General features: G+C 40.3%; 1 protein-coding gene across 3 annotated transcripts in view; it reads right to left on the bottom strand.

The window, feature by feature from the left end:
* The window catches only part of LOC133124252 (integrin alpha-4-like), a 44,842-nt gene extending 29,522 nt beyond the window's left edge, over positions 1-15,320 (bottom strand). For 2 of the 3 annotated variants that reach the window (XM_061235268.1, XM_061235269.1), the window contains exons 1-9: positions 14,985-15,320; positions 14,301-14,416; positions 10,297-10,397; positions 7,509-7,644; positions 5,081-5,148; positions 4,839-4,968; positions 4,118-4,203; positions 2,908-2,970; positions 2,680-2,817 (exon numbers count right to left, since the gene is read on the bottom strand). In XM_061235268.1, coding sequence (XP_061091252.1) covers positions 2,680-2,817; positions 2,908-2,970; positions 4,118-4,203; positions 4,839-4,968; positions 5,081-5,148; positions 7,509-7,644; positions 10,297-10,397; positions 14,301-14,416; positions 14,985-15,175 — 1,029 coding nt within the window. In that variant the 5' untranslated portion in view covers positions 15,176-15,320. Of the gene's footprint in view, positions 1-2,679; positions 2,818-2,907; positions 2,971-4,117; positions 4,204-4,838; positions 4,969-5,080; positions 5,149-7,508; positions 7,645-10,296; positions 10,398-14,300; positions 14,417-14,984 lie in introns of those variants that run through there. The other variant, XM_061235270.1, reaches the window with a different exon arrangement.
* Between the last annotated feature and the right edge of the window lie 349 nt (positions 15,321-15,669).

Here is a 15,669-nt window from a genome sequence, read left to right as displayed (position 1 = left end):
AGATTAGTAAGAAGACAAGGGAAATTGAAACAATTAAGGTGTGAGTGACAGAAAGGGAGAGAGAAAGCAGGAATGCAAGGTTTGCAGAAAGACACGAAAAAGTGTATGCTAAACAATGAACAGAACCACATAACATGAAACAAACATAAATCATGACATAACACGTTTGTGAAATTATCACAATAAACTATATAACATGACATGGCAAGACTAAGAAATAAATGGTAACAAGAACTAAAAACATAAAAACATGGCGAGACTAGACTAACATAATACGTGACATGACAATAACATAACGAAGACAATGACTAAACATGAAACATGACGTGACAAACATGAAACATGACGTGACAAACATGAAACATGACACTCTGGTGATGTTGATAGGTTACAGACATCAGGAAGTCATGCTATGCAATGCTGCTAAAATGCTGCTAAAAAAGCCTACTCTGGATCCCTCCATCATCCAGAACTACCGCCCGGTATCTCTTCTTCCTTTCCTTTCTAAAACTATAGAACGAGCCGCTTCTACTCAACTTTCTTCTTTCTTTTCTAACAACAACCTGCTAGACCCCCATCAGTCTGGCTTCAGATCGGGCCACTCGACAGAGACTGCGCTCCTCTCCGTCAGTGAGTCACTCCATGCCGCACGAGCAGCCTCCCTCTCCTCTGTCCTCATTCTTCTAGATCTCTCTGCTGCCTTCGACACTGTGGATCACTCCATCCTCCTGTCTGCCCTGTCAGCAACGGGCATCTGTGGCACAGCCCTGGACTGGATTGAGTCCTACCTCTCTGGTCGCTCCTTCCAGGTTGCCTGGGCTGGTTCGGTATCGACACCTTGGCCCCTCGCCACAGGAGTTCCCCAGGGCTCAGTCCTAGGCCCGCTTCTTTTTTCTCTTTACACTCGCTCCCTTGGCCCTGTGATCACTGCACATGGGCTATCCTACCACTGCTACGCGGACGATACCCAACTCTTCGTCTCATTCCCGCCGTCTGATACGCAGGTTTCAGCCCGTATCTCTGCTTGCCTGAGGGACATCCAGAGCTGGATGGACAACCACCATCTAAAGCTCAACCCAGGCAAGACTGAAATGATATTCATCCCTGCTAAAACCTCTCCCCATCTGGATCTCTCCATTTCCCTCGGGGATACCACACTCACGCCATCACCCAGTGCAAGGAACCTCGGCATGGTGATGGACAGCAGACTGTCCCTCTCCGAGAACATTGTGGTGGTGACCTGGTCATGCAGGTTCTTCCTATACAACATACGGAGAATCCGCCCCTTTCTCACCCCCTACTCGACCCAGCTCCTGGTCCAAGCGATGGTTCTGTCCCGCCTGGACTACTGCCATTCCCTCTTGGCTGGCCTCCCAGCGCCTGCCATCAGACCCCTCCAACTCATCCAGAATGCAGCAGCTCGTCTGGTCTTCAACCTTCCCAAATACTCACACGTCACCCCCCTGCTTACTTCCCTCCACTGGCTGCCTGTCATGGCTTGCATCAAATTCAAAACATTGGTGCTAGCCTTCCAAGCAGTTAAAGGGTCTTCCCCAGCTTATCTACAAAAAATCATCAGACTCTACACCCCTGCCAGACCTCTTCGTTCAGCCTCCACAGGCCGCTTGGCACCTCCCCCTCTCCGAACCTCCACCTCATGCTCACGACTACTGTCTGTTCTGGCTCCACGGTGTTGGAACGAACTCCCCGTTGAGGTCAGAACTGTAGAATCTCTCCCCACCTTCAAGCGCAAGCTGAAGACACACCTCTTCAAGCAGCACCTCTCCCCATCCCTCCCTACCTCCCTGTGAACCTTAATTGTTGTCTCTGTGACTTGCCTTGTGTATCGGTATTTTTAGTTGGCTAGGTAAGCAGTGTTTGGATAGTTAACTTTGGTCACTTTTGCTCTGTTTCTTTGTTTCTTTGTTCTCAAAAAAAAAAAAAAAAAAAAGGCCCTCGTCCTTATCTTTGTTGTACAGGTAGCAGTTGAAATTGTACTTCCCTCTAGGGTCTTTCAGCGAACTTATCCCTGGTTATGGGTATGCACTTTGTTGTATGTCGCTCTGGATAAGAGCGTCTGCCAAATGCCAATAATGTAAAGTAAAAATGCAATGGATATGCAACCAAATACAAAATATGACTATTTTATTTGACATTATGTTAAATTGTCTCAAACACTGAAATGGGGGGCTATGTATAAAAAGAACCGTAATTACTACATGGTGCAACCAAAATGTATAAAAACATGGTTTCATAAAATATGAGAATCTGCACTTTGACCACATATGAATTGCTTGATTAGAGCCTGATTCATACTTTGTTGCACGACCTTTGCGCCAAGTGTCGTATCACAAAAATGATATATTTTCAATGGAAAAAAGTGTCACACAACACTTTTTCTCACGTACCTGTAAAATTTAGTTATGGCGCGTACAGTCATACTTCTGCATGCAGTCTGGACAGCCAGATGGAACACTGAAATTCATTGTCATGGATAGGATATGCCAGGCGCCTCTGAGTTTGCAAAGATATTACGCCAGTTTGATATCTTGTAACCATAAGACAACAGAACCGTTATCACAGACCTTCCCCGAAGTATAAATGTGAAATGTTGTGCGACACTTTCATTTTTGTCACACAACACTTGAGGTTGAGGGCAGTGAATACGGTTGTACTCACAGCTCCATGGTTCATGTAGATATACACACGTCCTTCTTCCCGGACACTGCTGTACATGGGAGCTCCCACTAGCAGGTCAGAGAGCCCGTCTGAATTCAGGTCAACCACACAGACAGACGCGCCAAAATAGGAGCCCAGCTGCAAACAACAAAAGAAGGGACCTCACACATTTACACATGCAACTGTCATCCATCCAATTAAAATTTTGGATGCTAATGCCTCTCTCACCTTCTTGCCAGTGGCTTGAAAGATGACTTTGAGCTCGTCAGATTCCATTTTGAGTATGCACACCTAGAACAGAGAGAGGAGGTGGAGGCCAAAGATTTTAGAAAGGTTGGCACGGCCCATGTAAAGCCAAGATACATTTTCACCATAAAAATGATTAAACAAAAGAAGCAGGATTCTTTTCTAGGCAAAATGGAATTTCACTCCAGTCCATTCATCTCAATAATGGATGTGAATATTTATGCGTAGTATAATAAGTTCTGTGAGGTCTCAAGATATCCCCACCTATTTTTGTGCAGAGGTCAAACTAGATAGATTTGGAATGTATCCAAATGGCAGCACCACATTGGACTGCTGTTCAAGACTGTTCTACTTTTATGCATCAGGGACTTTAGATAACAGGAGTGACTGCAAATATAATTATGCTAAATTTAGCAAACATAATTATGCAATTATATTTTCGCAAAAAACTGACAAGACACAATGTTAAGACTCAACTGCATCAGTTTGGTCCACATAGGTCAGGTAAAAATATGTTTATAATTGTGATTTCATTTGCATGTATGAATACAGGATGTACACAATGTGTCAGTCTGAGAAGGAACCAAACTTCTGTTTATTGCGACCACTTGATAAAAAAAAACATAGTTTTTTATGAATTTGGTTAATAATATTATTTTTAAATTAGTGTTCCAGTGTTCAGAACTTAATTCCAGCACATCAACAATAACTTGTACTCATCACTATTAATAATTGCTTGAAACAATACAATAAATACATTTAATTATACATGAATCAACTAATTAATTAAAGCTTCCACATTTCCTGTGTCCACAAAGACACAGAAGAATTAATCCTGGAAGAATCCAGTGAGCCATCCATATTAGTTCAGCAACAGATGATTCAACAGATGAGAAGCATGCAGCTCACAGAGTGAGTGTCAGAATTAATTGTGTCAGAAGGGCAACTGTCATTTCTTTGAGCTCTCAGAGTGCTAATCCTGGAACATGATTCACGGTAAAAAACACAGGTATCCTTATCTCAGTTACATCCTGCATGAGCCACACCCAAGAAGACTACAAGTTTCTGTTTCTGCAATCACATTTTAAGAGCTGCCATTCCTCGGGATAGATGATGTAAAACGTGAGGCTGGGAATACTGTATTCAGTGCAGTCCTATGCAGACCATCCATAACGGGCATCAATATACTCACTTTACCAATTTGCTCAGACTGCGGTGCCCCTCCCACCACCTCTGTGCTGTCTGGGTGACTGAAGTGGCCTGCCCCAACAGAGTATCCTGTTGAACAATTATTATTATTATTATTATTATTATTATTATTATTGTTGTTGTTGTTGTTGTTATTGTTATTGCTGTTATTATTTTTATCATGCCTGCTCCCATTACATCACCCAGGATACCATTGAAAAAAGTGTCTATGGCTTTCTAGAGGAAATTATAGAATAACTGATTTTGTTACATCAGACAGATACTACCCAAACATTCTCAGTGTATATTTTTCTGTCTTTTAAACAATGGTTCATAAACACATTTAGCTGATTTACAGACATTAACTGTAGAATCATCAACTGCCGTACAAGCAGACTGAGTTATTTTAAGACTGAACTGCAATATTTTAAAACCATTTTATTTCATTGATTTGGAATGGCTGGAAAGAAATTATAACATTTCCTCTAAATGTACAAGAGCATTCCTACAGACTACAGAACTACTCCTACAGATGAAGCTATGCCTGGCTGGTTGCAATGATTTGTACATAATGCAACTCAATTATAATTAAACCCACAAGTTAAAAGAAATAAAAAGGCACAATACAACATAATTCACATAATTCTTTATACACATGCTGAATTTAATTTAGTGAACATGTTGCGCAAAGTGTACGGTGCAGTAGGAGGGAAGATGCTCTTTACCTAAATAGCTTCCAGACTGCACAAAGCTGCCTTCTCCATCGAAGAATGATAGACTTTGAGCCGATATGTTAAAGACCAAAACCGAGCCAGTCCCGTAAGCAGTCCCAGGGGCGCCCATAACAATTAAGTCCTATTGTACACAGAGATGGCCGTTACAATCAATGTAAATGCAGCCATACTGCAGCTTGCAGCTGTATCAAACCAGTATACAGCACATTCTTCCAGCAGAGCAATTGATATACCTCCATCAGAAAATTGGATGTTCCAGCTTGGCAGAATGTATAGTCGTCATCATGCTCTTTCGCCTTGTCTAAAACAAAATTATGCACCATAATGTGTTAATTAAATAAAATAGGCAGCTATTCAGCAAGGTAGCATCTCTTGTCCTCTAATCTCACTGAGATATCCAAGGTTGGCAAATTACTAAAGCCATTTGTTAGTTGGTATTATTGCGGGTTACAAAGCAGCCAAATCTGGTAGCCCAGTCAACTTTACTGGCCAGCCAGTCTCAACAGGTAAATAGTAACTATACATGTAACACACATAATGGTTTGAAAAGACAAAGACATGTTTTTTTTTCTTGAGCTGGCTCTGTACTATTGCTTGGCCTATGTGTCCGTTTTTTTTGTAACACACCTGACTAATCAGAAATACCTGTGAAGCCATTTGTCCAAATATTAAGGTGCCTTGAAATAGGAATGGTAAAACCAAAATGAATAATAATACAATTTAAGAAAAGCTGAAAATCTGAACCATACTTTAACCATGTGAATTGCTCACAAATCTAAAATTGTGGAGTAGAGAGCCAAATCAAGACGACTTAGCTCACTGTACACACACACGTTTTTCAGTAATATTTGGTGAAATCCATCCATCCATCCATCCATCATCTTAACCTGCTTATCCTGAACAGGATCGCAGGGGGACTGGAACCTATCCCAGCATACATTGGGCGAAAGGCAGGAATACACCCTGGACAGGTCACCAGGCCATCGCAGGGCACACACACCATTCACTCACACACTCATAACTACGGGCAATTTAGACTCTCCAATCAGCCTAACCTGCATGTCTTTGGACTGTGGAAGGAAACCAGAGTACACGGAGGAAACCCACAGGAACACGGGGAGAACATGCAAACTCCACACAGAGAGGCCCCGGCCAACCGGGATTCAAACACAGGACCTCTTTGCTGTGAGGCAGCAATGCTACCCACTGCACCATCCGTGCCGCCCTATTTGGTGAAATTCGCTTCACATTCCGACAGCTAGCAATAAACCAACTGCTCAGGGAAAAAAATCGGATATCTGTGACTCTCCCAGGACATATTTTCAGGGGCTTCTGTTTTTATCGCTCCGGGTATCTAACTTCCAATGAGGGCAGCGCTACGTTCAAAATCTTCCTTCTTCTGCCCAGATTCTGCTTGCGCCCAATGATCGCCGACCCCAGCTCTAATGTAAATTGAAGTGAAACCTGCTGCAGCTAGGCTGCTGTAGTCTATCCACTAAAAGGTTTGACGTGTGTTCAGAGCTTCTGCATACAAGTGTTGTAATGGGTGGTTATTTGCGTTACTGTCACCTTCCTGTCAGCTTTGACCAGTCTGGACATTCTCCTCTGACGTCTCGCATTTCTGTCCGCAGAACTGCTGCTCACTGGATCTTTTTTCACACCACTCCCTGCAGACTCTAGAAACTATTCTGTTTGAAAATCCCAGGTGATCAGCAGAGATACTCATGCCACCCTGTCTGGCAGCAACAATCATTCCACGTTCAAAGTCTGTGGCCCCCCGAGGTGCCCTGGGCCAACCTGGCGCTCACCAAGGGCCTGCCGCTGGAGGATACCTCTTGGTCAGGTGATTGAGGGAAAGTATTTTCCTGCTGATATGCTGGAGGGCTTTAGGACCATGGAGAGAAACGCAGTGCCAGTCGTGAGGACAATAATTGAACGATTGAAGCTGACCCAACGAGGCACACCTGGTGACGGTGAACTGCTCCTGGCCCCTTGCTCTTCACTGTTTTTGTGAGAATAAATGAACCCCAGTTTTTTCACTTAAAACCTTTTGCTGCGTGGTTTTTGACCTGGGATCTCACAAGTCACTAAGAACACATTTCTTCCCCATTCTAACAATTGTTACAACAGCTGAACCTCTCGACTACGTCTGCATGCTTTTATGCAGTTAGTTGCTGCCACATGATTGGCTGATGAATTATTTGCATTAACAAGCTGGTGTACAGGTCTACCTAATAAATTGCTCACTGAGAGTAGCTTGTCTTGTTACTCGAAATTTGATGTGGGTTATTTACAAGTAAATCTTAATGTTAACTTTGATCATCTGCACTTCTGTATTCAGTAAGCAGTACTTCTTCAATCACATCTATCCATGCTCATCAGCTATTACAACAAAATATTTGTTATAGTGTTTTTAACATGTACATACTTAGCTTTTTTTAAAAACAAAGACTGTTCTTAGTGTGATCACACTTTTCTCCATGACTGATGGAATTTCAAAAAACAAATGGTTTACATCTTCTTTACTTGTCTAACCCTGTTTCTACAGACAACAAAAACCGAACATGATTTTTACAAAGCAAGCGTTATGTGATTCAAGGAGTTGACTGAACAAAGTGGATGGGGTACTTGAAACATTTTAGATATTCTATCCAATTATACCTTTGTAGCAAGGGATAAAATGAATAGAGTGCATCAAATCAGCCTCCAATTTGTAGCATAAACCATGTGGCAACATGGGCGTCTTAGAGTTGTTTTCTTTTGAGTAATATATATTTTTCCAACGATGTCCACAGACCTATAAAAAGAAGTAAGACAATTTTCAAAGATAAGGTAAGGCCCAAATTCAGACAAATATTCAATTGGATTATACACAAAGCAGGAGCAGTGAACCAGCAATGGTAGATTAAATGCGCAGACATTTATTATCATGGAAAATGTAAAAGAAATGTAAACATAACACAATGATTATGTCATAAAAAATGTTGAATGTGAAAATTACTATGATGAAAAAGTGTTTTATAATATATTTTTAATAAGAAGTATTATTTATTTATTTAATTTGCACAATTTCTGCTCATTTTGACAAAAATGGGATTCCATATGAGTTGGAAATTGGGGCTCTTGGGGTCATAGCCATCATATCATGTGTTTACTTATTTGGTTCAGTTACGATATGAATGATATAATATCAGCAGCAGTGCAAATTTTTTCACTGTATGAAATTTGATTACTTATCCTGGAGTGACCCTACAAGTTAAGCATTGCCAATTTTCATATATTTTTATACCATCGGGGTATAAAGTGTGGTGATGATTGGACAGTCTAAATTGCCCGTGGGTATGAGTGTGTGAGTGAATGGTGTGTGTGCCCTGCAATGGACTGGCGACCTGTCCAGGGTGTATTCCTGCCTTTCGCCCAATGTATGCTGGGATAGGTTCCAGCCCCCCTGCGACCCTGTTCAGGGTAAGTGGGTTAAGATAATGGATGGATGGAGAGGAAATGGAACTAGAGAGGAAAGCTTATGAGCAAATTTTGGTTTGGATCTTCAGTAGGCTACAATAGAATAGAATGCACAGGGTCAGCATTAAATTATGTGTAGGCATTTGTAAAATCACCACCAATGTAGCCGTTTAAATATGGCGCAAAACCTCCAGTGATGTCACTTTGGCTTGAATCTCCACCCTGTGTTTCCCAGAAAGTAACGGGTGCTGAAACTCCACCCTTGAATGCAGAGACTGGTTTATGGGTGGCTACCCATCCAGGCGATCACATGACACTCCCACAAAAATACAGTAATATTAGCTTACAAATATCACGTAACCTAACTTGGCTAGCCTGAGCGATATGACGGACAGCTCTGACTTCGCCAAGTTAGAGAACAAGCTTTTTGATTTTGACGAAGAAATACAACCTTACAGTTTTGAACCGGGATTTACAGAGGAAGAATTACGAGAGCGAGAAAAATGGCCATTGGTTTGAATCCCAACTAGAGCCGTTGTTGAGTTAGCATTTTGCTATTTCACTACCAACCTTATCCCTCTCCCAGTCTCCCTCCTTCTCTAATATAATTTGCTAGTGGGTAGTACATTTTGAGTCAAGGAGGGAGCTGGAGCAGTCCTGACAATCCTGACATTGTTTATTCATTCAATACAGATTTTATGTCAGAATGAAATGCATGTTATTATATTTATTTACATTACTTTGAATAGAAATATGGTTGATATGTAGTGGATGCCTCCCTCGGTGATAATTTATGATTATTTTAAAAAATCCGCTAAATTCCAGTCACTTAAAATAATGAGCTCTTTTTATGTAACTGTTTGCAATATAGCATAATAAGCACAACATAAACATAAATGTATACTTCATGGACTGCTGAGCTATTTTTGACATAATGTGGCTTAAGAGGTTAAATAACCCCTCTAGACATGATTAGCACCTAATTAAGAACAATTAACAGCTTGTTGAATTTCTGTGATTGCCAGCATACACAGGAACTCCCCTGGAATGAGGTTGGGAACCACAAAGTTACCCTACCATCTTTTTAAAAAAGCCACACTCCCAATATTTACATCTATTCTTCTGTCACCTCTTAAAAGTGCAGAATTTATTTTTTTCTTAATGTATTCATCCTATTTGTGATATAGATGGAAACTGACATTATATATCTGAAGTATGAGAAATATTCTAGTCCTGTGGAGAAAAATGAGCATTGACTTTGAGATAGTCTTTACAGTATGAGAGGGTACCATTACGTTTGATTACGTTGTTCACTGTGTTAATTTGTCACAACTAATTATGAAGCCAAAGAATATGTATTTTTGACAGTGTGTGTCGAAAGGTTATGGTGTTTTGACATAATATTATTCATGGTCATTTAGGGAAATTAGGAAAAGGGAATTTGCAATTCTGTTATATGCTTAATTTGTGATAGGGCTGAACGATTTTCGGAAAATAATATAATTGCGAGTTTTCAGACCAATATTACAATTGTGATTTGATTTGTGAAGTAATTTCCCTTTTGCATTCACAGACCATAATATAAAGTAATTATATATTATTATATACATTATATATTAACTACCACAGCATTAGATACTATCAACATATCAACAGGATTTGACCACTGCCTGATTACGAGACGGCTTCATTAAAGAAGTGTATTCTTTATCCCGGCTGTTGTCTGTGTTGTGTTTCTGATTCCGTACATCGGAGCCAGAATGAACCCATCAGACAACAAGCAGTTTGTATACATATTATGAAGACAACACAAGGCTTAATAAAGTCCTTTTTCTCAGCTCATTCTGGAATCCAATTCATTTAGTGAATTGCAGAGTTTTACTTCACATACTGTAGAAGTAAAGCAATAAAAGTGCTTGGTGGCCTTTGGCTCTGGAACTCTCTGTGATGTATTTTAGATAGATGAAAAACAGTTTGGATTACATACCAATATGCTTCCATCAGCCTGCTGTCGGGACATGCTCACACCAAGCCATTGATTGTCAGTTTCAGAATAGCAAGTCTTTCCACATCTAACATTTTGCATGCCTGAAAAGAACACAGTCATATTTTGTCATTCACAACAACAGAACATCCACTAATCATGCTCCTTGCTAACCTGGCTTATGACAATGAATGTAAGTTGATAGACACCAATACATCTTGCATTTCAAGTCAGTAACTTGAGTATTTCCTTTTGAAGCATACTATAAATTGATCAAAAAGGAGTACAAGAAAGCATTTAAACAGAATGCTTGCAGTGTTTATGATGTTGTATTGCATTTGAATAACTGCACAGGCAAAATAACTATACATCTATTTTCATGTAGAACTTTCTAGACACATATCACGAACATTCATGAAAATGTTACTGATAGAATATTGTGTGTAGTGTAGTACTGATAACACCAATTAATGTTAAAGTGTCACAGAGGTTTCAGGCAGTAATCAATGTATGCACCAGCTACTGCTGGCAAAAACAGATGGACGTATCCCTGATGTCCCTCACACAGAACCAAGGCTGTGTGACTTATTTATTTTCCTTTATTTTTCCAGGTCTTCTCAGAAAAATATAAGAAGACCAAACACAAGAGATACACCCTGGTTCAGGAGCGGACCCAAAATACAGCCTTACACACAATGGGCCTCATTTATCAAACGTGAGCCGAACGTAATTCACCGTAAATCCATCGGAAATGCATTTCCACAAATAATTGGGGATTTATCAAAGTTTGCGGATGTCAGTTTTTTCGTAGAAGCTGAACAAACTTCACGAGTGGTCTCAGCTGTTCATATTTGCGCACGGAAATGAAAGAGCATGGTTGTAAAGTGCGTTTTTGTTATTTTATAATTCCATTAATTAATATTTTATATAGACAGTACTGTGCAAAAGTTTGCAGTTGGTAGCACTGCCACCTCACAGCAAGGAGGTCCTGGGTTTTCATCCCGGTCGGCCGGGGCCTCTCTGTGTAGAGTTTGCATGTTCTCCCCGTGTCTGCGTGGGTTTCCTCCGGGCACTCCGGTTTCCTCCGACAGTGCAGAGACATGCAAGTTAGGCGGATTGGAGAGTCTAAATTGCCCGCTGGTAAGAGTGTGTGAGTGAATGGTGTGTGTGTCCTGCAATGGACTGGCGACCTGTCCAGGGTGTATTCCTGCCTTTCGCCCAATGTATGCTGGGATAAGCTCCAGCCCCCTGCGACCCTGTTCAGGACAAGCAGGTTAAGATAATGGATGGATGGATGTGCAAAAGTTTTAGGCAAGTTTGAAAAAATGCTGTAAAGTAAGAATGCTTTCAAAAATCGAAATGTTAATAGTTTATTTTTATCAATTATCAAAATGCAAAGTGAGAAAAATCTAAATCAAAGGGGTGACCACCCTTGGCCTTCAAACCAGCATCAATTTTTCTAGGTATACTCAAGACAGCCAAACTCTGCTTCCAAGTTGATACAGTATAACTACCTTGTGTCTTGTTGCTGTGCTCAGTCGTTCATTCTAATATGACGTGAACGCAGCATTAGGCTTTGTTGCTATGGCTTCACATTACATTTACAGCTTTATTAGAAGATTTGAACACATAATCACTTTTTTTGCGACACCTCTTTCTGGCTCTCTGCAAGGACAGGGAAAACGTAGATATAGGCTATTGCTGTCACCCATCGGTGGAATTCCAGATAATGACGTCTCCTATGATTTGCCAATGCGTTCCTCCAGCCCAATTTATACTCTCAGTGAAGCCTGGAAGGCAGCAGCTTGTCGAAATAGTAAACTAATCGCGATGGGTTTAGCAAACTAGCTAGCTCATTAACATAAATATAGATACATTTCATAAAAATACATTAAAGAAAAGTTGCTAGCGAAGTACTAATATGTACTCATAATTCAATGGTTAGCGGAGCTAAAACGGCTGCCTTGCAGATATCATTATGGGAAGGAAAGTGCCAAATGTGAAACCATTTTCTTTTTACCTGTTGCATAGTGCGTGTTACTTGAGAAAGAGTTTACAACGGCCAGGCTATATTGCCAGGCTTTAGTCTTCCACAGCTCTGACAATTCACTGTTTACACTACGGAAATAAAATACACCGATCAGCCAACCACCTCCTTAAACCAGTTTTTCATTATTAAAAATGCTTTAAACGGTATAGCTACACTTGTCTATAAACACTTAATATTTCATTATATGATATGCGTACTGATATAAGCAGATAATCATGAGTGAATTACATTTAAAAGTTAATTCTTATAAGCTTATTGGGAGGGGGGGGGGTGTGTGTGTGCACTGTTTTGTTATTTAAATATCGTGGTACGTACTGGTGTTCAGGATGATGTCTATATTAACAATAAATAAAGATAGATTTTTTCATATTTAAAAAAAGTACTTATTTAAAGCCATAGCCATATTTAAAAATGCATGGCATCTAATCCTACATCAGTTTCATCCTTCTTCCCTCCGTTGGTGGTGAAATAGGTGGTCAGAATAGATCCCATGCATTTTTAAATATGGCAGGTCTTTACTTTTTTTTAAATATGAAAAAATCTATAGGTCCTCGAGCACTTGTTAAGATAGACTTAGATAGACTTAGTTAAGATAGAATTATGTGCATGCGCCTTTTGATTTACAATTACTTACATTTATCAATGTACACACGTGGATACGAAAAAAAGCTGTGGTTACGCGTCTTTCATGAATCTGGTGAAAGTCCGTTTCAGATCACTGTTACGCCGGGGGGACAGAGGAGCCAAAAGCACACAGGGGTGAAGAAAAAATGGCAGGTTTAATAGTAAAAGCAGAGACAGACAGAGCGGAGTCAAAAAACAGGCCAGGGTCAAAAACCAGGGGGTCAGTCGAACAAGGCAGAGGTACAGATATCCACAACAACCGAAGAAGAGTCCAGGGAAGCAGGCAGGGGTCAAACACAGGAAATCCAAACAGAAACACGGCAATGCAAACAAACAAGGCACGGGAAAACAAACTCAGGCTCAGGAAACAAGGCTTGGGAATAAGGAGGCTAGAACTGGGGGAAGGAAAAAAGGCTTGGGACTCAAAAAAACAGGACAAGACGAACTAGCAGGGTGCAACTGATAAGGACAGGTATAAATACACAGGGGAATGAGACAACCTAGGCGGGGCATGGGAGTGAGGGCGGTCTATCAAATAAACATCAGGTGAGACACATGAAAGGGAAATAGCACAATAACGAGGGGGAAACGAAAATGCGGACTGGATTCACGAAGACACACATGTAATACAAACGGCTCCGGACTAGGGAGTAGACAATTGCAGAGAATCAGGAGATGCAGAGATACGGAGAGACAGGTGCGAATACTTCGCTGAAACTATTAGTATATTAGTGCTATGTACAAACATGAAATGGAGAGAAAGCAGGAAGTAGGGAATGCAAGATTGGAAGGAAGGTTGAACCCGGAACTACCGTAAACACCCGAATAGTGGTGCACGCAGACAGGGGAGTGACTGGGCTAGTAAACATTCAGACTCAGATATCACAGGGGAAGACGAGTGCAAAGACTAATGAATATAAACAGAACACCAGACATGAAATATGAAAAATTATAAATTACAAGAATAATGATAATAAACAATGATAAACTAACACAGGACAGAATACAGGAACATAACAATCACACATACATTTGCACATTCATATTGTCTTGTTCAATTTGCTACATAAAGGAGCAAAGCAAGCTTGGAAGCCAGCCCCAATGGAAGTTTGCTCTTCAATTCTGTACTGTATGCATGTATTTAAGTTAATCAATTCACTGAAATGAGTCAAAACATTCAAGCCAAAGAAAATAATGAAAACTACAAAAATGCAATAGATATTGCAATGAATTTACTCTTTTAATTGGCTGTAAGCAATCTCACTATTACATATAAAATAAAGAATGCAAATGTTTAAAGCATCTTAATTGTACACAAGTGTTCAATACAAACCTATATCAATCTCCTCGCAGGATGTCCCATCTGTGATTTTGCATTTAAAAATTGCACCAGGGTTTCTGGTGTGCATGTGAAAGCTAGAGTTTGCAACCGGTGCGCCCACCAACACCCTGAAACAGACATAACGTGGATTTGCACATTACAACAAGGGCCTCCAATGAATGAATCAGCTCATTCATATCTTGATCTGACATGTATCCACCTGCTCCAGCCACAGATTTCAAGTGTATCCTAAAGATTTTACTGCACACTAGCAAGTGCAGGACTGAACCAGTGTAGTTTATAAAGCTGTTACAAAACAAAAATTGGTTGGAACAAGTCCCTCAAGGACTGGAGTTGTGCACCCCTGCGTGTTCAAGAATGTGTATAACTACATACATTCAGCAAACAAAAGAAGTCAAGTGTTGTCAGAAGGAATGACCACAGTTGTTACATTTACAATTGTGTAGGCTACCTCCGACAAAAACTATACTAACGATTTATTTACTACAGTTACTGAAGTTTAAAAATATATATTATGTATATATAGTTTCACAGCAATTGCACTCATCTATGAGACTGTTAATGAATACTACATAACCCTTTTACTGCACAAAAGTGCATACCTAAGCACAAAAACGGCTGTACTAATTAACGTCAACACTTTACGTTTACACTGTATGTGAATTAAATACATACCATGTCTCGTTTTCATGTTTGTGAAGCAAAACCGAATATCCAAACATTGAGCCGTTTGAGCCAGTGAAATTAAGATAGTGGTCGGTATCCAAATTGTAACCCCGAGTGGAGCTAAGGAGATGGCAAAGGTAAATTAGTAGATTGAAGACGCTGATGCAACAGTGAATCTTCCCGAGCTTGAATAGTTGCATATTTGTGAAACTTTAGCGAGTAACTTTTTAAATTGCAATGGCTTGCTTTACATTACAAAACTGTACGCGTGCAAACAAGGCGTCGGCGTTGACTTGACTTGTGCTTGATGTCTCCACGTTGACGCACGAATGCATATGATTCTTATAAAACATCGTCGCGTGAAACTTCAGAAACTCTGTGAGGAGGAGTTTTGAAGGCACAGCAGACGCACAGCTCATTACCCTATGCATTGCTACCGCATAGTAATTTGTTTCTTCTTGCCCAGTTATAATCTCCGGTCTCAAAATGTAAGCAATAAATATATTATTTAAGATCACAAGTTACATGGAAATGATAAAATAGCGGTCTTGTAGGCCTGCATTAATAAGAGTTTAACTTTAATAACGTATTACGTATTACGTACGTATAAGCTACAAACCCGTTTTGGGGTTAAATAAAGTTGTTACCTAGGCTATTTAAAATGGTTTTGCTGGGTGATCCTTCTAGAGGAGAT

This window comes from Conger conger, chromosome 3 (assembly GCF_963514075.1).
Source record: "Conger conger chromosome 3, fConCon1.1, whole genome shotgun sequence".
In the NCBI taxonomy this organism is placed as follows: domain Eukaryota; kingdom Metazoa; phylum Chordata; class Actinopteri; order Anguilliformes; family Congridae; genus Conger; species Conger conger.
This window is presented reverse-complemented; position numbering and strand designations above follow the sequence as displayed.